The sequence below is a fragment of the Mobula hypostoma genome, chromosome 12, assembly GCF_963921235.1.
Source record: "Mobula hypostoma chromosome 12, sMobHyp1.1, whole genome shotgun sequence".
In the NCBI taxonomy this organism is placed as follows: Eukaryota; Metazoa; Chordata; class Chondrichthyes; order Myliobatiformes; family Myliobatidae; genus Mobula; species Mobula hypostoma.
The window spans coordinates 16,053,080-16,077,897 of NC_086108.1; the positions used below are offsets into that span (position 1 = coordinate 16,053,080).

The 24,818-nt window shown below is 46.9% G+C and overlaps 1 protein-coding gene across 4 annotated transcripts in view; it reads right to left on the bottom strand.

The window, feature by feature from the left end:
- Positions 1–24,818, bottom strand: part of LOC134354630 (regulator of G-protein signaling protein-like) — a 182,983-nt gene that overhangs the window by 17,552 nt on the left and 140,613 nt on the right. For all 4 annotated transcript variants that reach the window (XM_063063659.1, XM_063063660.1, XM_063063662.1 and 1 more), the window contains one exon: positions 17,942–18,075. In XM_063063659.1, the coding sequence (XP_062919729.1) occupies positions 17,942–18,075 (134 nt within the window). The remainder of the gene's footprint in view (positions 1–17,941; positions 18,076–24,818) is intronic.

The window sequence follows — 24,818 nt, forward strand, 5'->3', positions numbered from 1 at the left end:
TTATTCAGTGCTAACCTGTTGCATTTATATCCTTACTATTAGAGTACTGTGTTGCTTATTTCTTTAATAAAACTTCCTTAGTTCCAGTAATCCAGACTCCAACTGAGTGGTCCATTTCTGCTGGTTTGGCAACCCAGCTACGGGGTACGTAACATAAGTGGGGTTCTCGTCCGCGATTTTGAACGCTAAATTTGGGATGGGGTAAATTGATTGGGTTAAAATTCCCGAAAGAAAGAAAAGGCAAACAGCAGAAATGGAGATTGAGGAATTTCTAAAGGCGCCGACCTTGGAGGCATTAGAGGATGCCAGGAAAGCGGAATTGGCAGCTGTGGCCAAACGGTTGAATCTTGTTAAGGGGAGGTCGACAATGAAAAGAGAGGAGATGCACAGAGCCATCATACAGCACTATGTATCTACAGGTGTGTTTCCCCAAGGGGAGCTGGAGGTAATATCTATTGGAAAACCTAGTGGAGACGCAGTACAGGTGCAGCTTGAAAAACAGACTCGAGCACGAGTTCCGGGTACGGCAGCTAGAACACAGTTAGAATGGCAGGAGAGAGAGAAAGAGAGGCAGTTGGAGCGAGAGGAGAAACAGAGGGAAAGGGAATTCGAGCTGGAAAGGTTAAAGATAAGGGCAGAACAGGGACCCATGCTGAACCAAGGTGGAGGGTTCAGGGTGACCCAGGAGGTTAGGCTGGTTCCCCCATCTGACGATACCGATGTGGATCGGTACTTTCTCCATTTCGAAGAAGTTGCTGCAAGTCAGGACTGGCCGAGGGATAAGTGGGCTGTTTTGCTTCAGAGTGTACTTAAAGGAAAAGCCCAACAAGCTTACTCAGCTTTGTCCGCGGAAGATGCCCAGAGGTATGAGGTGGTGAAAGAGGCCATCCTCAGGATTTATGAGTTGGTCCCGGAGGCATACCGGCAGAGGTTCCGGAATGCGAGGAAGCAGTGGGACTGCACGTATTTAGAGTTTGCCCGTGAGATGCAGACATATTGTGAGCGTTGGTGCGCCTCGAAGGGGGTAAATGGGGATTATGACAGACTGCTACAGCTGATCCTGATTGAGCAGTTTAAAGGTTGTGTCCCTAATGGTATGAGACCCTACCTAGATGAGAAAGAGGCAGCCACGTTAGCCGCAACTGCTAAGTTAGCGGATGAGTACGCGTTGACGCATAAAGTGAAGTTTGCCCCGAGTAAAGGCTACCAGAAGGGTAGTCAGGACGGCGGGGAGAGTCCGCCAGAAAAGTCAGTAAGTAAGCCGGGGACTAGTGAAAAGGATAAGGTAGACCAGGAGCAGTCTGGTAGGAAGTCTCCTGGGGTCGTCTGTTATAATTGTGGGAAAGTCGGACACTTTGCGTCCAAGTGCTTTGCCCCAAAGAAGGAGACGGGGAAAGGAAAAACGGCGATTTCGACTGGCTGTATCGAGCAGGTAAACGAACCGCTAGGAGAGGAAAGGTCTGCCAAAGTTCAGGAAGGGCGCGAGAGGTTTATCTCGGCCGGATTGGTGTCGGTGAAGGAGGGGTTAAACCCAGTTCCAGTGCGGATCTGGAGAGATACGGGAGCGTGTCAGTCATTGATATTGAAGAGTGTGTTAGAGTTTAGTTCAGAGACCCAGACTGGGGAGGTCAGGGTCAAGGGTATTGGGAAAGGGACAAAAGCAGTCCCTTTGCACCAGATACACCTACAAAGCAACTTGGTCTCTGGACTAGTCACGATCGGGGTGAGGCCCGAATTACCGATGAAAGGCGTGGAAGTCTTGCTCGGTAATGACCTCGCCGGGGGAATTGTGTTCTCGGCAGTGAGGTTGACAGGTCAGCCTGCCAGCATTGAGGCCCCGCCCATGGACTCACAGGTTCATCCTGTTTGCGCAGTGACTCGCTGTATGTCCAGAGAGACTGCTGAGACGTTTCTACCAGCCTTGTACAAGGAGGGGGTAGAAAGTGAAAAGAAGGAGCGTAATGAAACAGGAGGAAGTGGGGAAATTAAGGTAGATTTATCAGTAAAGAAGGACTTTATACAGGTACAGGAGCAAGATGAGGAAACAGCTCTCTCTGAAGCAGGATTAAAAAGAGAGCCAGTAGGCTATTGTGTGGAGGAGGGTGTGCTAAGGAAGAAAGGGAGACCAAATACCGCAGATGAGGAATGGAGGGTGGTGCAAAAGAGTTATGGGGATGAGATTTTTAACCTGGCCCACAAAGTACCCCTTGGTGGACATTTTGAGGTGCTGAAGGAAACAATCGGCGAAGCCATGAGAGAGTTTTTCTGGCTGCACAGGAGGAAGGATGTTATTGATTATTGCAGACGCGAACTGAGACGGTCACAGGCTTTTGATATGCTAACAAACCTAGGCGGTGTCAGCGCGGAAATCAATGAAACTAGGGTGCCACCTGATAAGGGGAAAAACCATTTTGAAAAGATGAGTATGGTACCGACCAGATGGGAGAAGGCTATTGTTTTGGCCAACTCTGCTGATAAGGTCTCTCCCTGAATCCCTGAACAAAGCGACCCTTTAGGAGAGTTAATTAAACAGCTCGCACACGTGTGTTTGATTGTCCCGAGGCGATGCAAAAAACTGGGACGTTGGGTGGTGTTTGTTACGCTAGGTTAGCCTAGTGAGCAACACCCCTATAGAATGAGTAATTCAGTGACGAAAGGGCTAAAGAACACAAAAGTGTATATTGGCGATGTAATATGGCTGTCTGAAGCCAGCTTGATAGTGAACCTTGAAAAAAATGAGTTCGGCCACGCGAAGGTCACTTATCTGGGAATTGTGGTAACACAGGGGCAGCTGGCAGCGATGCAAGCTAAGGTGCGGGCTATCTCTGACATCCCAACCCCAACAGACAAGAGGGCCCTCAGAAGGCTCTTGGAGATGGTGGGGTACTGTAGGAAGTTTTGCAATAACTTTGCGGGTACTACCCCTCCCCCTCCTACTAAGCCCTTGCGAAAGAAAACTAAGTCGGGATGGGACGACCCTTGTTATCGTGGTCCAGGACGAAACCCAATGAGAGGTTACACTGATCACCATTCATCAGTGTTTTCGGCCACTATGAAGTTTGCTAAGATGGAGCCTGGTTTAAAGGATTATTAAAATTACACATATAAAAGGAACGGAAAATGTGATTGCTGACAACCTGTCAAGGTGTTGACAACTTAAAATTCTCTGTATTAGCCAAATAGCTGATGAAGATGTATATTTGTGTGTATCTAATAATGTATTCATGCTTATAATTTTTACCCCGGTAAAAATCCTTAAAGGAGAGGGGTGTGACGAAAGTACACATAGACTAAGATGTTGACTGTCCTGTGCTATCACCAGTGGGATCAACAGTTGATCTGCCACCTGTCTTCAAGAGAGAGATAAGTAAGACAATGGAGCAGCATTTGGAAATGTTAATGAAGAGACGAGAGAGATTAACAGAAGGAGACACTGGTCTGGGTATTGTCAAGACTGGTTTGCTTTGAACCTGAACTGTTTGAAGTGATGGACAGGCGATACCCCAACAGGGGGATAAAAAGGGACGGGTTCGCTAAGGCAAGAGACACCACATGAGACACCACTCACGACACCACCAGGTATCGAGACCCTGGAAGCGGTGCGCCCCCACAAGTCGGTGGGAGTTTTTGAGCGCCGGTCACGGGACCAGCCATAGACACACAGGGTGGAAAGATTCGGTCGGCGAGAACCTGGTGTGTATGTCCACCCTTGCCTGGGTGCCGGGTTCACCACAGAGGAACAATCATATCTGAAAACGGAGGGGTCACAGTCGGTGACCTCAGAAGACATTACAAAGGGCTCGCCCGAAAGCTAACTGCAAGAAATATCAACGGTCTGTGATTTTCAATATCAGCATTCTCATTCATATTCATTCTCTCTCTCTCTCTCTCTTGCTGCGAACTGAACTCTGTCACTTGTGATTGAACATTTTACCCCTAGACTGTGATAGAGCTTGATTGATCCTATTATCCTAGTTCTGTGTACATGTGTGTTTATTCAGTGCTAACCTGTTGCATTTATATCCTTACAATTAGAGTACTGTGTTGCTTATTTCTTTAATAAAACTTTCTTAGTTCCAGTAATTCAAACTCCAACTGAGTGATCCATTTCTGCTGGTTTGGCAACCCAGTTACGGGGTACGTAACAGAAAGCAAACTGTAAATAGGTTTATTATTGTCACAAGTCCAAAGTATAGTAGAATGAACTTGTCTTTCATGATCAAGATTATTATAACCATGGATGGTAATGGGGATAAGCTCCCATTACTCATTAAATGCTCCCAATGGTGTGCATGTCAAATAGCCTCTGACAACCAAGTCCAGCCATGAGCCTTCATATATGGCTTAGCTACTAACTCCAGCGGAAAAGTTCCTACTGGCAAGAGAAGGGGCAAAGGCAAGATACAGGCACCTTAAAACCAGTCACTTTGGGCAGATGGGGCTCGTCAGCCATGGTTGGCAACTCATCTAGAAGGAAAACTCTGATCTTAAGCCGCCGCTGTCTTGTGGCTATACTCACTCATGGGGAAGGCTTCGGGAGTAAATCCTGAGGAAAAGTCCACAGCTGGAGTCCCTAAGGCAGTCCTACATTGAATTCAATGCTGATTGGTAACCTATATCAATCTCTGCCATTCCTTTGGATTCATAAAATGCATGGAGAGGGAGAACTTGCTACATGGGCAACAATTGCTCTCCATATCGTACTGCCCTGGCTTGCCTATCACATCGACAGCTGGGACACAACATCCATGGTCAACCAAATCATTTCATCACTTCAGCAGACTGTAGAAAATGGGTAAAGCAGTAAGAGAATGGAGAATATAGTGCAGTACAAGCAGACAATAAGTTGTAAGGCCATAACAAGGTTGATTGTGAGGTCAAGCATCCTACTTATTGTACAAAAAAGTGTGTTCAATAGTTTTATTATGCAGGATAAAAAATGTCTAGTCTGATACAGGTAGTACTTTTTCTCAAGTTTTTGAATCTCCTCCCCAATGGAAGGGGGAGAAGAGAGTATATCTGGGGCAGTAGAGTTCTTTGATCATGCTGGCTGCTTTACCGAGGCAGTGAGAAATGTAGACAGAGTCCACGGAGGGGAGTATGGTTTTTGTGATGTGCTACGCTGTATCAGAATTCTCTGCAGTTTGATAACGTTTGCTATCTTAAATAGGATGATAGATAAGTATCACACTGTTTCACAACACATTCCCCTCTTTGGCAGAGCAGTTACCATACCAAGCACGAAGGATTCTTTCTACAATGCATCAATAAAAGTTGGTGAGGTTCAGCAGGGGCATTAGTGAGGTTTCAGACTGTAGCTTTGTACATTTCTGCTACTGTTCCCACTGCGTTCCCTAAGTCTGTTCTCTGTTCGTCCATCACTGTCTGGTTTGGATCAGCTACCAAACAAGACAAGAATAGACTCCAAAGAACCGTCAGGGCTACGGAAAGGATTATTGGTGTGAAGCTGCCCTCGATCCAGGACCTATATGCATCTAGAGTCAGGAAGCGAGCAAGCAGCATCATTGTAGACCCATCACAGCCTAGACATTACCTGTTCCAACTCCTTCCTTCTGGTAGGCGCTTTAGATCACTGTATGTCAGGACAAAATAGGTACAAGAACAGTTTCTTTCCGTATGCCATCAGTCTTACGAACACTTGAATTTTAGTCTATTATAAACCAAATCCACCTGTACATACACAGGTATACCTCATTGTATATAGTTCACGATTATTTGCACCATTGTTTTGTTTGTTTTTTTTTATTCTGTACAGCGAAAGCTCAGGGAAACCGGCATCAAATTCCCTGTATGTGTCCACATACTTGGCAATAATAAAGGATTCTGATTCTGATTCTGAAGACATGGTCATCATCACCAATGCTATCATGAATAGATGCATCTGCTACAGGTGGATTGGTAAGAATGAGATCTGGTATGTTTACATTTCATATTGGAGATCCACGAAGATAACTATGAGCTTCAGAGGACACTGACTCGTCAGCAGCAGAGAGCAGGTGATAGGTGGTGATCACTTTTCAGTGCATGTGTTCTCAATCTGCAGGGGTTACTCTCAGTTACTGTTGCATGCCCTTTAGTTATTAATGCCACTCCTATTTTGGCCGTCTCCACTACCATAGTGAGGCCCTTCTGTCTTGGCACCATGCACACTTCTGGGATGAACACTAAGTTTTCCAGCTTCAAGCGAATTTCTCTCTTGTCATTTCCCATGTGATGTGATCTGTGTGGATGGCATGCAACACAAAGATTTTCACGGTACCTTGGTACACATGACAATAGTAAGTCATCATTGTGCTCATGTCCCTTTCTCATTTCGTTTCTATAAAATGCCTTGCTAATGGTCAGTCCTCAAATTCTTTATTATGTGACGAGAAGATCTGCAGATGCTGGAAATCCAAGCAACTCTCACAAAATGCTGGAGGAACTCAGCAGGCCAGGCAGCATCGATGGAAAAGAATAAACAGGCAATGTTTCAGGCCGAGTTTCTTCACCAGGACTGGAGAAATAGATGAGGTTACAGCAAAAAGGTGGAGCGAGGGGATGGAAAAGTACAAGGTGGGAGATGATAGGTGAAACCCGGAGAGGGGGAGAGGTGAAGTAAAGAGCTGGGAAGCTAATGGGTGAAAGAGATAAAGGGCTGGAGATGGGGGTATCTGATAGGAGAGGGTAGAAGACCATGGAAGAAAGGGAAGGGGGAGGAGCATCAGAGGGCAGAGATGGGCAGTCAAGGCGATGAGGTGAGAGAAGGAAACGGGATAGGAATGATGAAGGTGGGGAGGGCAATTACCAGAAGTTTGATCAATGTGCATGCCATCAACAATAGAGGAAAGGTGCCCACTAAATTTGATCACCTGCCCCAACCGGAAATGCCTTCTGAAAACCTGCAAATTGATTTTGTACATATGCCTGCTGAAAGGAGGTTTAGGTATATATTGGTAATAGTAGACATGTTTTTCAGATGGGTGGAGGCCTACCCAAATAGGAGGGATGATGTAAGAACTGTGGTGAACATATTGACGAAATAAATTATAGAAACATAGAAACATAGAAAATAGGTGCAGGAGTAGGCCATTCGGCCCTTCGAGCCTGCACCGCCATTTATTATGATCATGGCTGATCATCCAACTCAGAACCCCGCCCCAGCCTTCCCTCCATACCCCCTGATCCCCGTAGCCACAAGAGCCATACCTAGGTTTGGAATTCCCCGAGGGATAAATAGCGACAGGGGAACCTATTTTACAAATAAATTAGTGCAGGGACTGAAGGAAGCCTTAGGGTTCCAGTGGAAATTGCATATCCCCTAACAGCCTCAGTCCTCAAGTATGGTGGAAAGCACAAAGGGGGAAATAAAAGCGGCTTTGGCAAAAGTTTGTCAGCAAGACAGTCTCAGACGGCCAGATGCACTGCCCTTAGTAATGTACACTCTGCGGAATCAGAAGAATAGAAATACAGGACTTACCCCTCATGAAATGTTGAAGGGGCGGCCTATAACAACGGTAACTAAGCCTCCCATGACCCCAGAAAAGGTAGTGCTAATGTGGAATGATGAGAAGACACTGAAATACGCACAAGCGTTGTGTCAGGAGGCGGGAAAATTGTATGAGAGGGTCCGGAAAGCCCAGGTACCTTTAACTGAAGCTAACATGCATCCATTTAAGCCAGGAGATAGAACATATGTGAGATCAATGAATAAAGATTCTTTCTCTCCCAGGCTGCTGAGAACCCATACAGCCGTTAAGGTGAAGGAGAAAACTGATTGGATACACACCAGTAGGTGCAAGTTGCACCACAACGAGGAAGACATAAAACACTGAACAAGTGACATCTTCCCCGAGAGAGAGAGGAATGGAGCTCAGAACCAAGAACAAACTGTTATTAGAAACATAGAAAATAGGCGCAGGAGTAGGCCATTCGGCCCTTTGAGACTGACCGCCATTCAGTATGATCATGGTTTATCATCCAACTCAGAACCCTGTACCTGCCTTCTCTCCATACCCCCTGATCCCTTTAGCCACAAGGGCCATATCTAACTCCCTCTTAAATATAGCCAATGAACTGGCCTCAACTGTTTCCTGTGGCAGAGTCCACAGATTCACCACTCTCCTCATCTCGGTCGTAAAAGGCTTCCCCTTTATCCTCAAACTGTGACCCCTCATTCTGGACTTCCCCAACATCAGGAACAATCTTCCTGCATCTAGCCTGTCCAATCCCTTTAAAATTTTATATGTTTCAATAAGATCCCCCCTCAATCTTCTAAATTCCAGAGAGTATAACCCTAGCCGATCCAGTCGTTCATCATATGAAAGTCCTGCCATCCCAGGAATCAATCTGGTGAACCTTCTTTGTACTCCCTCTATGGCAAGAATGTCTTTCCTCAGATTAGGGGACCAAAACTGCACACAATACTCTAGGCGTGGTCTCACCAACGCCTTGTACAACTGCAGTAGTACCTCCTTGCTCCTGTACTCGAATCCTCTTGCTATGAATGCCAGCATACCATTCACCTTTTTCACCGCCTGCTGTACCTGCATGCCCACTTTCAATGACTGGTGTATAATGACACCCAGGTCTCGTTGCACCTCCCCTTTTCCTAATCGGCCACCATTCAGATAATAATCTGTTTTCCTGTTCTTGCCACCAAAGTGGATAACCTCACATTTATCCACATTAAATTGCATCTGCCATGAATTTGCCCACTCACCCAACCTATCCAAGTCATCCTGCGTCCTCTTAGCATCCTCCTCACAGCTAACCCTGCCGCCCAGCTTCATGTCATCCGCAAACTTGGAGATGCTGTATTTAATTCCCTCGTCTAAGTCATTAATATATATTGTAAACAACTAGTAAACATGTAAACAAGTTATTGAGAGACTGGAACATAAATCTATTTTAACCTGCACCTCATGTTATATACATAGTGACTGATTATTAACAAAATATATACTCAATAGAGGACTAACATGAAGGAAGTAGTGGTAATAATCATATTGGGGTGGGATTGAAGGAATATTTTCCTGGCTACAGCCCCTCTTTCACAGCCTCATTGCCCTGATCTGCTTAGCAGAGGTAGTTCATTGTGTCATACAACTATGCATTCGCTGGGTCTGCACCCCTCCAAAGTCAAAGTCAGGGGAGACAGTAGCATTATGCTATGCGCAATCACACATCACGGGAGATGGCAAAAAAGAGGATAGTTACGATGAAGAGGAATGTTGTACTTATATTCCCGGTGCCACAGAAAACATAACTGACTTAGGCCAGCACGTTATGGAGAAGGTTAAGGAGATTAAGAAGGTGGGAGAACAGCTCGAAAACTTTAACAGTGGAGGATCTTGGTGGGAAGGAATATGGGGATGGTTTTCTGGCTGGTGAAGCTGCATAACGCATGGAATAATTACAGTGGTAATTATATGTGTTTTAGGGCAGCGGTCCCCAACCACACACAAAGCATGTGCTACCGGGCTGCGAGGAAACGATACGAGTCAGCTGCACCTTTCCTCATTCCCTGTCACACACTGTTGAACTTGAATATAGGGTTGTCAACTGTCCCGTATTTGCCGGGACATCCCAAATATTGGGCTAAGTTGGTTTGTCCCATATTCCCCCGCCAAGGTAGAGCGTTCCTATGAAACCTTTTGTGCCGAAATGGCGTGAAGCGAAGAAGCAATTACCATTAATTTATATGGGAAAAATTTTTTAGCATTCCCAGACCCAAAAAAAAACCCAACAAATCATACCAAATAACACATAAAACCGAAAATAAATAACACAAATATTTAGTAAAAGCAGGAATGATATGATAAATACACAGCCTATATAAAGTAGAAATAATGTATATACAGTATAGCTGGGAAGATGAAGGCAAAACCGAATTGTGGGGAAAAAAAATTGGCATCTACGCGCATGCGCACATCACATTGGGAAATGATAGGTCATGGTAGTCTTTTTGGGGTAAAGTGTCCCCAGGATTTGACTGCTACTTTTGTCCCTTATTTGGGAGTGAGAAAGTTGGCAACCCTAACTTGTAAAAGACATATTGAGGTGAGTTTAACCATACTTGATCACCCCCTCCCCCGGTCGGCCGGTCCGCAAGAATATTGTCAATATTAAACCGGGCCGCGGTGCAAAAGAGGTTGGGGACCCCTGTTTTAGGGTGTTGTGTATGGAGCACTGAGGTTGTGCTATTATCAGTTGATAAAGAGGACTTTGTCCGGCCGCGAGGGTGTCCCAGTGATATCCCAGATGGTAAAAGAAGCAAGGAGCACTGGTGGGGTGAAGAGGTGTACCCCAAGAAAGCAAAACCCTTCCCCTATGGATATGAGCCCCCTTATGAGGAGAAGCAGGAAATACCACAGTAAGAAATGTTAATCTAGAGGATTAACAAGGAGGGAACTGTGGAGGAAACATAGTAAGACATTGTGACAAACGTTAAGGGGTTAATGACCTTCTTCTAGTATGTGAATTCAAAGTCTGTACACTGTGTAAATGTGCTTTGTAGACGGGATGAGAAAATAACTATGTCTGTGTTTCCTTGTTCTAAGAATCATCACATGTCTGCGCTTGGGAAAGCCTGATATACTGTCCTGAGAACTAACACTTAAGAAAATGTATAACTGCTCGAGGACATATAGCGCAACTTCGCTATTCTATCGAGTTGTAGTTCAAGTTCCTTCCTTTTTCAGATTCAAGTGCTTCTTGTCACATACACCTGGGGTATAAATAAGAGTGTAATCCATTGCTGAGCAGAGCTGCAGTGCTCCGCTTTAGGAGTCTGGGCTCTAAATGATATCATGTAATATAACCGTTTAGTCTGAAATAATTCTCTGAGTCGGCCTGATCTATTCTGTCTGCTGCTCCTGAGATTTATTTTCCGCAACATGTGTTCCACTTTCATAGAAACATAGAAAATAGGTGCAGGAGTAGGCCATTTGGCACTTCGAGCCTGCACCGCCATTCAGTATGATCATGGCTGATCATCCAACTCAGAACCCTGTAACCAGCCTTCCCTCCATACTCCCTGATCCCTTTAGCCACAAGGGCCATATCTAACTCCCTCTTAAATATAGCCAGTGAACTGGCCTCAACTGTTTCCTGTGGCAGAGAATTCCACAGATTCACCACTCTCTGTGTGAAGAAGTTTTTTCTCATCTCGATCCTAAAAGGCTTCCCCTTTATCCTCAAACTGTGACCCCTCGCTCTGGACTTCCCCAACATCGGGAGCAGTCTTCCTGCATATAGCCTGTCCAATTCCTTTAGGATTTTATACGTTTCAATAAGATCCCCCCTCAATCTTCTAAATTCCAGCGAGTATAAGCCTAGTCGATCCTGTCTTTCATCATACGAAAGTCCTGCCATCCCAGGAATCAATCTGGTGAACCTTCTTTGTACTCCCTCTATGGCAAGACTGTCTTTCCTCAGATTAGGGGACCAAAACTGCACACAATACTCCAGGTGTGGTCTCACCAAGGCCTTGTACAACTGCAGTAGTACCTCCCTGCTCCTGTACTCGAATCCTCTTGCTATGAATGCCAGCATACCATTTGCCTTTTTCACCGCCTGCTGTATCTGCATACCCACTTTCAATGACTGGTGTATAATGACACCCAGGTCTCGTTGCACCTCCCCTTTTCTTAATCGTCCACCATTCAGATAATAATCTATTTTCCTGTTCTTGCCACCAAAGTGGATAACCTCACATTTATTCACATTAAATTGCATCTGCCATGAATTTGCCCACTCACCTAACTTATCCAAGTCACCCTGCATCCTCTTAGCATTCTCCTCACAGCTAACACTGTCGCCCAGCTTCGTGTCATCCGCAAACTTGGAGATGCTGCATTTAATTCCCTCATCTAAGTCATTAATATATATTGTAAACAACTGGGGTCCCAGCACTGAGCCTTGCGGTACCCCACTAGTCACTGCCTGCCATTCTGAAGAGGTCTTGTTTATTCCCACTCTTTGCTTCTTGTCTGCCAACCAATTCTCTATCCACATCAATGCCTTACCCCCAATACCGTGTGCTTTAAGTTTGCACACTAATCTCCTGTGTGGGAACTTGTCAAAAGCCTTTTGAAAATCCAGATATACCACATCCACTGGTTCTCCTCTATCCACTCTACTAGTTACATCCTCAAAAAATTATATGTGATTCGTCAGATATGATTTTCCTTTCACAAATCCATGCTGACTTTGTCCGATGATTTCACCGCTTTCCAAATGTGCTGTTTTCACATCTTTGATAACTGACTCTAGCATTTTCCCCACCACCGACGTTAGGCTAACCGGTCTATAATTCCCCGGTTTCTCTCTCCCTCCTTTCTTGGTCTTAGTGAGGACTCTAGCAACAGCGTTCTGAATGAGCTGCAGCTGTCTGAGGGATTTTTTACAGACACCAGTGAAAATACGATTACAGTAGTCAAGTCTACTAAAAATAAATGCATGGATGGGTTTTTCTAGATCTTACTGAGACATATGCCCTTTAACTTGCTATGTTTATAAAATAGCAGTAGGCTGACTTTGTAATTGTCTTAATGTGGCAGTTAGAATTTAAGTTGGCATCCATCACAACACCAAGCTTTCTAGCTTGGTTTGTGGTTTGTAATGACAGGGATTCTAAGTGAGCACTGACTTTTAATCATTCTTTTCTGGCACCAACAACAATTATTTCAGTTTTCTCTTTGTTTAACTGGAGGAAATTTTGGCTCGTCCAAACAGTGGTTTGTTTAATACAGTTTCTTAGTGATTGTATGGGACCATAATCTCCTGATGATACTGTTATATAAATCTGAGTGTCATCTGTATAATTAAGGTGAGATATTTTAATTTGAGCTAGAGAGAGCATGTACATGTTAAACAGAAGAGGCCCAAGAATAAACTCTTGAGGCACTCATGTTATTCTTGTTCGGTCAGATATGCAGCTACCAATGGATACAAAATAGTCCCTGTCCTATAATACGATTTAAATCACATTAGGACTGTACTGGAAAGTGTCACCCAGTTTTCCAGTCTGTCCAGTAATATACCATGGTCAACAGTGTCAACTCTAAGATCCAGTAAAACCAAAATTTAAATTTTACCATCATGTGATTTAAAACCTTGACCATAGCAGTCTCAGTATAGTGTTGTCAAAATCCAGACAGGAAAACAGTTACCTAGTGCCAAAAAGCTGTTAAGTTGCTGATAAACAATTTTTTCAATGATTTTACTTAAACATGGTAAGTTTTCTATTGACCTGTAGTTATTAATTACTGAGGCATCTAACAAGATGCACAGAACAGCTCCCCTCACATTCCTCCCTATCAACATTCCCCGACCAGCACAGCATCAGTCTGCTCACTTTACACTGCCCCACAGCATCTTGAACATAGATGCAGTATAAAACACAGGAGCAGAATTAGGCCATTTGGTTCATTGAGTCTGCTCTGTCATTCCAACATGGCTGCTTTTTATCCCTCTCAACACCATTCTCCTGCCTCCACCCTGTAACCTTTGACACCCTTACTAATCAAGAACCTATGAACTTCTGCGTTAAAGACTCAGCCTCCATAGCAGTCCATGGCAATGAACTCCACAGATTCACCACTCTCTAGCTAAAGAAATTCCCCCTCACCTTTGTTCTAAATTGACGTTCCTCTATCCTGAGGCTGTGCCCTCTGTTCCGAGACTCACCCACTATAGAAAATATTCTCTCTATATCCACTCCATCTAGGCCTTTCAATATTCAATTGGTTTAAATGAGATACCCCCCTCATTCTTCTAAACTCCAGTGAGTACAGGTTAACTCTCCCCATAGAGTATGGTAGCATAGTGGTTAACACAATGCTTTACAGTACGGGTGACCTGGGTTCAATTCCCACCACTGCTTGTAAGCAGTTTGTACGTTCTTCCCATGTCCATACCTTTCCTCCTGGTGCTTTGGTTTCCTCACGCAGTCCAGTTGGTAGATTAGTTGGCCATTGTAAATTGTCCCGTGATTAGCCCAGGATTAAATCAAGCAATTGCTGGACAGCACAGCTCGAACGGCCAGAAGGACTCTCAGTAAATCTGTTAACCCTTTCATTCCAGAGATCATTCTTGTGAACCTCCTCTAGACCCTTACCAATGCCAGAACATCCTTTCTTCAAAAGGAGGCCCAAATCTACTCACAATACTCTATATGCAGTCTGACCAATGCCTTCTAAAGCCTCAACATTACACCCTTGCTTTTATGTAATCTAGTCTTCTTGAAATGAATGCTGACATTACATTTGCCTGACTTACTGCCAGCTCAGTCTGCAAGTTGACCTTTAGGAAATCCTGCACAAGGACTCCCAAGTCCCTTTGTACCTTGAATTTCTGAATTTGCCCCATTTAGAAAATAGTCTACGCCTTTATTACTTTTACCAATGTGTATGGCCGTACACTTCCCTACACTACATTCCACCTGCCACTTCTTTGCCCATTCACGGCAGATGCAATTTAATGTGGATAAATGTGAGGTTATCCACTTTGGTGGCAAGAACAGGAAAACAGATTATTATCTGAATGGTGGCCAATTAGGAAAAGGGGAGATGCAACGAGACCTGGGTGTCATTATACACCAGTCATTGAAAGTGGGCATGCAGGTACAGCAGGCGGTGAAAAAGGCGAATGGTATGCTGGCATTTATAGCAAGAGGATTCAAGTACAGGAGTAGGGAGGTACTACTGCAGTTGTACAAGGCCTTGGTGAGACCACACCTGGAGTATTGTGTGCAGTTTTGGTCCCCTAATCTGAGGAAAGACATCCTTGCCATAGAGGGAGTATAAAGAAGGTTCACCAGATTGATTCCTGGGATGGCAGGACTTTCATATGAAGAAAGACTGGATGAACTAGGCTTGTACTCGTTGGAATTTAGAAGATTGAGGGGGGATCTGATTGAAACGTATAAAATCCTAAAGGGATTGGACAGGCTAGATGCAGGGGCATTGTTCCCGATGTTGGGGAAGTCCAGAACAAGGGGCCACAGTTTGAGGATAAAGGCGAAGCCTTTTAGGACCGAGATGAGGAAAAACTTCTTCACACAGAGAGTGGTGAATCTGTGGAATTCTCTGCCACAGGAAACAGTTGAGGCCAGTTCATTGGCTATATTTAAGAGGGAGTGAGATATGGCCCTTGTGGCTAAAGGGATCAGGGGGTATGGAGAGAAGGCAGGTGCAGGGTTCTGAGTTGGATGATCAGCCATGATCATCATAAATGGCGGTGCAGGCTCGAAGGGCCGAATGGCCTACTCCTGCACCTATTTTCTATGTTTCTATGTTTCTGCAGACTCGCTGCTTCATCAACACTACATGCCCTCACACTTATCTTCGTATCATCTGCAAATTAGGCCACAAAGACGTCAATTTGTCATCCAAATAATTGAAAAGTGGTTGCAGCACTGACTCTGGCAGCCAACCAGAAAAAACCCTTTACTCCCACTCCTCGCCTCCTGCTACCGTGCTAGTATGTTTCCTGTAATATTATGGGCTCTTTCCCTGCTTAGCAGCCTCGCGTGTAGCACCTTGTCAAAGGCCTTCTGAAAATCCAAGTAAATAGCATCCACTGACTGTCATTTGTCTATCCTGCCTGTTATTCCCTCAAAGATATCCAATGGAATTGTCAAGCAAGATTTTCCCCCAAGGAAACCATGATGACTTTGGCTTATTTTATCACGCGTTTCCAAGTACCCCAAACCTCATCCTTAATAATGGATTCCGATATCTTCCTAACCACTGAGGTCAGGCTAAATGGCCTATAATTTCCTTTCTTCTGTTTCTTCCCCTTCTTAAAGAGTGGAGTGACATTTGCAATTTTCCAGTCCTCCAGATTCTTAGCCATTGAAAGATCACTACAAATGCCTCCACAATCTCATCAGCTACCTCTTTCAGTATGCAGGGTCCAGGTGACTGATCTACTTTCAGCTTCCCAAGCACCTTCTCTCTGGTAATAATAAGTATGGCAGACAAATTATAAAATCCCTCTCTGCTGTCCCAGGAATCATTCCAATGAGAGTCATTGCATAAGCTTTCCAAAACAAAATTCAGTTGATGCTGGAACTGTGATATAAAATCAGACACTTAGAACCATCAGCAGATCAGACAGTATCAGTGCACAGGGTATCATACCGATAGCACAGCATTGAGGACTGCAAAAAGTTCTTTGCACCAAAAACCGCAACATGGATTTTTGCCTTTCAACACTGTAAAGAGCACTGTATCATGAAATGGCTATAGCATTCTTACATGAAGGTTTAAGGCTTCTCTCCTCTATCTAATCAAAAAGTCCAGGTGAATTAAAGCACAAAAGGTGCATAGCAAAGCTCCTGCTCTGGGGCCCATCAATTATCAGGCTGATACAGAAGGGCTGTGTAGCACAATAAATACTTGCTTTGCCTTGTCTCATCAGAATCTTCCAAGGCACTGTAATAGTTGTTAAATGCAGAAGAAAGCTCATTCCACATTGTCCCTTTCAAATATTCCTAGGAAAAGTTTGTACCGATCAGTGACCATAATAATATTTGATAATAAATGCACTTTAAATCTTTGACAGAGTCAAACTCCCACAACATTGTCTCAGCAAATTACATCAAATTCAGGTGAAATGCGCTGCTAAGCACCACCTGCACTCTCTAACCAAAGCAACACTCACAAGAGACTGGAAGATCTCAGCAGGTTAGGCAGCATCAGTCGAAATGAATAAACAGTTGACTTTTCAGGCTGAGCCCCTTCTTCAGGACTGGAAAGGAAGGGGGGAAATGCCAAAGTGAAAAGGTGGGGGAAGACGAAGGCAGATCACTAGAAGGTAAGAGGTGAAGCCAGACAGATGGGAAAGGCAAGGGGCTGGAGAGAAAGGAATCTGATAGGAGAGGCAAGCAGATCAGAGGTGAAAGGGAAGGAGGAGGGGACCCGGGGGAGCTGATAGACAGGTGAGAAGAGGTATGAGCCCAGAGTGTGGAATAGAAGAGGGAATGGGAAGGGATTTTTTTTTTAAGCGGAAAGAGAAATTGATATTCATGCCATCAGGTTTGAGGCCGCACAGATGAAATATAAGGTGTTGTTCCTCTACCTTGATGGTGGCCTCATCTTGGCACAAGAGGAGACCGTGGACCGACATGTCAGAATTAGAATGAGAACCAGAATTAAGATGTTTGGCCACCAGGAAGTTCCACTTTTGGCGGATGGAGCAGAGGTGCTCAACAAAGCCATCCCCCAATTTACGATGGGTCTCACCAATGTAGAGAAGGCCACCTCGGGAGCATCAGACACAATAAACAATCCCAGCAGATTCACAGGTGAAGTGTTGCCTCACCTGGAAGGATTGTTTGGGGCTCATTACTCTCTAACCAAAATGTCCAGGACAAGTACAGCACAAATAATTTCCAGAGTAAAGCTTTCCATAAACTGTCTCAAAAAACACTCCCACAGCCATGTTAGAAATGCCCATTCTCAGCAAACCTCAAAGCTGATAAAGGCTGGGTCACCATGGCACTAAGCTTCCTCCTTTCCCGATCAAGCATTCCCTGTCAGAAGTACGAAGTAAAACATTCTACACTTTCTGAGTTCCAACCAATACCTTCAACATGGATATAAAGCTTCTACAAAATGAAACTTTCGTATTAGACATTAACAGAGCAAGTACAGCACTTGTTAGGGTCAAAACAAGCCCCCTTCCCCACTCTTCCATCAATATTCTTAGACTAACTATACCATTTATAATGACAGAGTAAAGGAATGACTATCCCGTTCCATTAATCATTCTCTCAGCAGAACTGCATGCATTAATCTTGAAAGTTATCTTGACTCCCTCCCTGTGACAATAGACAATTATTTTGGAAGGAAATCCCTTTGTAGAGTAACTAAAGCTTAACTTGGAGAAATACTTTGATCCTTTCTCCAGTAGCACTTCACCCATTACTTACCTCCTGGGAGTGCAGGGATAATTTCATAAAAATTAAATTCAAGAGAGGGCTTCAGATAATCTGGTGGAACATACTCCCTTCTCCAATGACCTATGGGTTGGCCCAATATTGTTAGGGCATTCAGGAAACAGAATCTGTGTGAAAGACATGGAAAGAGAAAGATCTCATTGTGATTGGAATCTGATACTTTTTAAAAGGACCACCCATTCTCTTTTATAATAAAAACCAAAAGTATTGGTAACACTGCAGGTTACTTCAAGCATCTTCAGGTCATTGACCTGAACCAGTAACTATCACCACACATGTTGTCTGATGAGCACTTCCACAACTTCCAATTTTTGATTCAGATTTCCAGCTTCAACAGTTCTTTTATTTAAAAGTTTCAACTTCGATTTTCATTATTATGTGATCTCCCACTAAACAAAACACTGATCATCAGCAACCTTATTCTGAGTCAGGGCACAGTACAGTCCCACTCGAGACCAGCACGTAATACAAGCTGATCATTCAGTGTAAGATTCAACACATTTTGTTACATGGAGGGCCAGTGCTGACAGAGTGCTGCATTACTAGTCGCAAAACTGAGGGAGTACAAAACTTGTCACACTGTGGCAGGGATGGTACTTAGAGAATGTCACACTGTGAGAGGAGAGGTACTGCACTTTGGGAAGGGACAGCACTGTGGGAGGCTCAGAACTGAGGGAGTGTCACACACTAGAAGGGGCTGCACTGGGGGAGTGTCAGGGTGACTAACCTTCAAAAAGTGCTGATTGGGTTGTAAAGGAATGTCACCATGTGTACCATCCCAGTGCCTTACACCGATGGATTACAGACAGCTTTGCTTAGCCACTCGTCAGAAATGTGTTCGTTCAACCCTACCCTTCCCCAGCTTTATTCTCCACACTCATTAAAACCATCAGTAAAAAATCATTCTTTTCTCAAAAGAGATATAACTTAAGTTAAAGTACTACTGAGTTATCTGGAAGATTCTGACAAACCACATGGAAGTCTCATACAAATGGTGGAAGCAGTACACATGATTCCCAACTACACAACCATCTGCTTCATCAGCTTCTCCCTGACCCCACACCTGCTTCATCAGCTTCTCCCTGACCCCACACCTGCTTCATCAGCTTCTCCCTGACCACACCCGCTTCATCAGCTTCTCCCTGACCACACCTGCTTCATCAGCTTCTCCCTGACCTCACACCTGCTTCATCAGCTTCTCCCTGACCACACCAGCTTCATCAGCTTCTCCCTCACCCCACACCTGCTTCATCAGCTTCTCCCTGACCCCACACCTGCCTCATCAGCTTCTCCCTGTCCCCATACCTGCTTCATCAGCTTCTCCCTGACCACACCTGCTTCATCAGCTTCTCCCTGACCTCACACCTGCTTCATCAGCTTCTCCCTGACCCCACACCTGCTTCATCAGCTTCTCCCTGACCCCACACCTGCTTCATCAGCTTCTCCCTGTCCCCATACCTGCTTCATCAGCTTCTCCGTCACCCCACACCTGCTTCATCAGCTTCTCCCTGACCACACACCTGCTTCATCAGCTTCTCCCTGACCACACCCGCTTCATCAGCTTCTCCCTGACCACACCTGCTTCATCAGCTTCTCCCTGACCACACCTGCTTCATCAGCTTCTCCCTGACCACACCCGCTTCATCAGCTTCTCCCTGACCTCACACCTGCTTCATCAGCTTCCTCCTGACCTCACACCTGCTTCATCAGCTTCTCCCTGACCCCACATCTGCTTCATCAGCTTCTCCCTGACACCACACCTGCTTCATCAGCTTCTCCCTGACCACACCTGCTTCATCAGCTTCTCCCTGACCCCACACCCGCTTCATCAGCTTCTCCCTGACCACACCTGCTTCATCAGCTTCTCCCTGATCCCACACCTGCTTCATCAGCTTCTCCCTGATCCCACACCTGCTTCATCAGCTTCTTCCTGACCCCACACCTGCTTCATCAGCTTCTCCCTGACCTCACACCTGCTTCATCAGCTTCTCCCTGACCCCACACCTGCTTCATCAGCTTCTCCCTGACCCCACACCTGCTTCATCAGCTTCTCCCTGTCCCCATACCTGCTTCATCAGCTTCTCCCTGACCCCACACCTGCTTCATCAGCTTCTCCCTGACCACACACCTGCTTCATCAGCTTCTCCCTGACCACACCTGCTTCATCAGCTTCTCCCTGACCCCACACCTGCTTCATCAGCTTCTCCCTGACCACACATCTGCTTCATCAGCTTCTCCCTGACCACACCTGCTTCATCAGCTTCTCCCTGACCACACACCTGCTTCATCAGCTTCTCCCTGACCACACACCTGCTTCATCAGCTTTTCCCTGACCCCACCAGCTTCATCAGCTTCTCCCTGACCCCACACCTGCTTCATCAGCTTCTCCCTGACCCCACCAGCTTCATCAGCTTCTCCCTGACCCCACACTTGCTTCATCAGCTTCTCCCTGACCCCACACCTGCTTCATCAGCTTCTCCCTGACCCCACACCTGCTTCAACAGCTTCTCCCTGACCACACACCTGCTTCATCAGCTTCTCCCTGTCCCCATACCTGCTTCATCAGCTTCTCCCTGACCCCACACCCGCTTCATCAGCTTCTCCCTGACCCCACACCTGCTTCATCAGCTTCTCCCTGACCACACCTGCTTCATCAGCTTCTCCCTGACCACACCTGCTTCATCAGCTTCTCCCTGACCCCACACCTGCTTCATCAGCTTCTCCCTGACCACACCTGCTTCATCAGCTTCTCCCTGACCACACCTGCTTCATCAGCTTCTCCCTGACCCCACACCTGCTTCATCAGCTTCTCCCTGACCCCACACCTGCTTCATCAGCTTCTCCCTGACCCCACACCTGCTTCATCAGCTTCTCCCTGACCACACCTGCTTCATCAGCTTCTCCCTGACCCCACACCCGCTTCATCAGCTTCTCCCTGACCCCACACCTGCTTCATCAGCTTTTCCCTGACCCCACCAGCTTCATCAGCTTCTCCCTGACCCCACACCTGCTTCATCAGCTTCTCCCTGACCCCACCAGCTTCATCAGCTTCTCCCTGACCCCACACCTGCTTCAACAGCTTCTCCCTGACCACACACCTGCTTCATCAGCTTCTCCGACCTCACACCTGCTTCATCAGCTTCTCCGTGACTCCACACCTGCTTCATCAGCTTCTCCCTGACCCCACACCTGCTTCATCAGCTTCTCCCTGACCCCACACCTGCTTCATCAGCTTCTCCCTGTCCCCATACCTGCTTCATCAGCTTCTCCCTGACCTCACACCTGCTTCATCAGCTTCTCCCTGTCCCCATACCTGCTTCATCAGCTTCTCCCTGACCTCACACCTGCTTCATCAGCTTCTCCCTGTCCCCATACCTGCTTCATCAGCTTCTCCCTGACCCCACACCTGCTTCATCAGCTTCTCCCTGACCTCACACCTGCTTCATCAGCTTCTCCCTGACCACACACCTGCTTCATCAGCTTTTCCCTGACCCCACCAGCTTCATCAGCTTCTCCCTGACCCCACACCTGCTTCATCAGCTTCTCCCTGACCCCACCAGCTTCATCAGCTTCTCCCTGACCCCACACTTGCTTCATCAGCTTCTCCCTGACCCCACACCTGCTTCATCAGCTTCTCCCTGACCCCACACCTGCTTCAACAGCTTCTCCCTGACCACACACCTGCTTCATCAGCTTCTCCCTGTCCCCATACCTGCTTCATCAGCTTCTCCCTGACCCCACACCCGCTTCATCAGCTTCTCCCTGACCCCACACCTGCTTCATCAGCTTCTCCCTGACCACACCTGCTTCATCAGCTTCTCCCTGACCACACCTGCTTCATCAGCTTCTCCCTGACCCCACACCTGCTTCATCAGCTTCTCCCTGACCACACCTGCTTCATCAGCTTCTCCCTGACCACACCTGCTTCATCAGCTTCTCCCTGACCCCACACCTGCTTCATCAGCTTCTCCCTGACCCCACACCTGCTTCATCAGCTTCTCCCTGACCCCACACCTGCTTCATCAGCTTCTCCCTGACCACACCTGCTTCATCAGCTTCTCCCTGACCCCACACCCGCTTCATCAGCTTCTCCCTGACCCCACACCTGCTTCATCAGCTTTTCCCTGACCCCACCAGCTTCATCAGCTTCTCCCTGACCCCACACCTGCTTCATCAGCTTCTCCCTGACCCCACCAGCTTCATCAGCTTCTCCCTGACCCCACACCTGCTTCAACAGCTTCTCCCTGACCACACACCTGCTTCATCAGCTTCTCCGACCTCACACCTGCTTCATCAGCTTCTCCGTGACTCCACACCTGCTTCATCAGCTTCTCCCTGACCCCACACCTGCTTCATCAGCTTCTCCCTGACCCCACACCTGCTTCATCAGCTTCTCCCTGACCCCACACCTGCTTCATCAGCTTCTCCCTGACCTCACACCTGCTTCATCAGCTTCTCCCTGACCCCACACCTGCTTCATCAGCTTCTCCCTGACCCCACACCTGCTTCATCAGCTTCGCTTCTCCGTGACTCCACACCTGCTTCATCAGCTTCTCCCTGACCCCACACCTGCTTCATCAGCTTCTCCCTGACCCCACACCTGCTTCATCAGCTTCTCCCTGTCCCCATACCTGCTTCATCAGCTTCTCCCTGACCTCACACCTGCTTCATCAGCTTCTCCCTGTCCCCATACCTGCTTCATCAGCTTCTCCCTGACCTCACACCTGCTTCATCAGCTTCTCCCTGTCCCCATACCTGCTTCATCAGCTTCTCCCTGACCCCACACCTGCTTCATCAGCTTCTCCCTGACCTCACACCTGCTTCATCAGCTTCTCCCTGACCCCACACCTGCTTCATCAGCTTCTCCCTGACCTCACACCTGCTTCATCAGCTTCTCCCTGACCTCACACCTGCTTCATCAGCTTCTCCCTGACCCCACACCTGCTTCATCAGCTTCTCCCTGACCTCACACCTGCTTCATCAGCTTCTCCCTGACCACACCTGCTTCATCAGCTTCTCCCTGACCTCACACCTGCTTCATCAGCTTCTCCCTGACCTCACACCTGCTTCATCAGCTTCTCCCTGACCCCACACCTGCTTCATCAGCTTCTCCGTGACCCCACACCTGCTTCATCAGCTTCTCCCTGACCTCACACCCGCTTCATCAGCTTCTCCCCGACCACACCCGCTTCATCAGGTTCTCCCTGACCTCACACCTGCTTCATCAGCTTCTCCCCGACCACACACCTGCTTCATCAGCTTCTCCTTGACCCCAGTAGCTTCATCAGCTTCTCCCTGACCACACACCTGCTTCATCAGCTTCTGTGGCAATCTGTGGGGACCCACAGCCTCATCAGCCTCGGAACCCATAAATCTAGAGTGGAAGCAAGGCACCCTCACCCCCAAGAGACTGCCCAAGGAGAAGTAATGGTCATGGTGGCATCCTTTAGTCTCGTGAGACCATGGATCTGGCCTGGAACGTCTTGCTTCAGTCTGTGCTGGTGGAGCAGCGTCTGTTGTGGCTGTAGAGGCCCACATGGGAGTGACAGTCTCGGCTGCAGCGACTGCACTTGAAGGCGCTGTCCTCCAGTGTTGTCTTGGTGCTGTTTTTCCGACGAGTGCAGTTTTCTTCAGCAACAAGCCTCAGCTTCTCTTCTCTTTTTAGACCTCTATGTAGTTCCAGCCTCCAGCGAGAGTGATCACTTGCGATGTCCTCCCACCTCTCGATATTCATGTTCAGTGACTTCATGTCTCTCTTGCAGACATCTTTGAAATGAAGATGGGGCCACCCTTGTGCTCTCTTGCCATGTATAGACTGTCTGTGGACAGATCCAGCCAGCGGAGACAGTGTTGTTGGAGTAGGGTGAAGAGGCTGGTTATCTGCGTGTGGGCCAGGACCTCATTGTTGGTGACTCGGTCAATTCACTTGATGTCCAGGATGTGTCTCAGACTGCGAAGGTGGAAGGCGTTGAGACGCTGCTCTTGTCTGGAGTAGAGGCTCCAGATCTCGCTGCCGTAAAGCAGTGCGCTGAGGACGCAGGCCCTGTAGACTGCAACCTTGGTGTGCGTCGTCAGCCGTATGGAAACCTGACATCAGCACTACCAAGATTCTGGTGTGACACCTCGTACAGTGACAGGTGGACTGGGGATCGTATAGGAAATGAACGGAAATGGCAGATGTCTGAACAACGGAAGCAGAGCTCCCAGCTTTGTCCATTCCTCCCTTTTTGAGATCTGGATGACACTACATAGTCAACATATATGAATTATTGTGACCCCAGCCATTATCAATACTCTTCAGAGATTGTCTTCCTGACATCAATAATTGCGATATACTAAGACTTGTGATATACACCAGCTGCTCATATAACCATCCACCACCCGCTCTCATGGCTCGCCTGACCCTGATTGGGGGGGCTAAGGGAATGCTACACATTGTCGAACGGTGACCTGCAGATTAGTGGAAGGAAAGAGTCCCTTTGGTAGAGACTTAACTCCACCCCACTACCTGGGAGGGGGAAGAAGATGGCGGGGTGACAGCAGCGCGCGTGGCCACTTTGGTGATGAATATCTATTATCTGTCAAGTAGGGGACCGTGCACAATTCTGATTTGATGGAGACAGACATGAGAGCACAGCGAAACATCTGGAAAACTTCTGAAATGCCCATTTCACTGCCACTGCTACTGTGTGGTAACCGGAATCTCCGGAGCTGAAGGCCCCAAAATCCTCGGCTTTGTGTGTTTCAGCGGCCGGGGAGAGGTCGAAGGCGCTCGGGAGGCTGGTCAGAAGCTCGATGTTTTCGGATGGATGGACTCGGTGTCGGCTGTGGTCGGCTGCTTCCAAGGTAT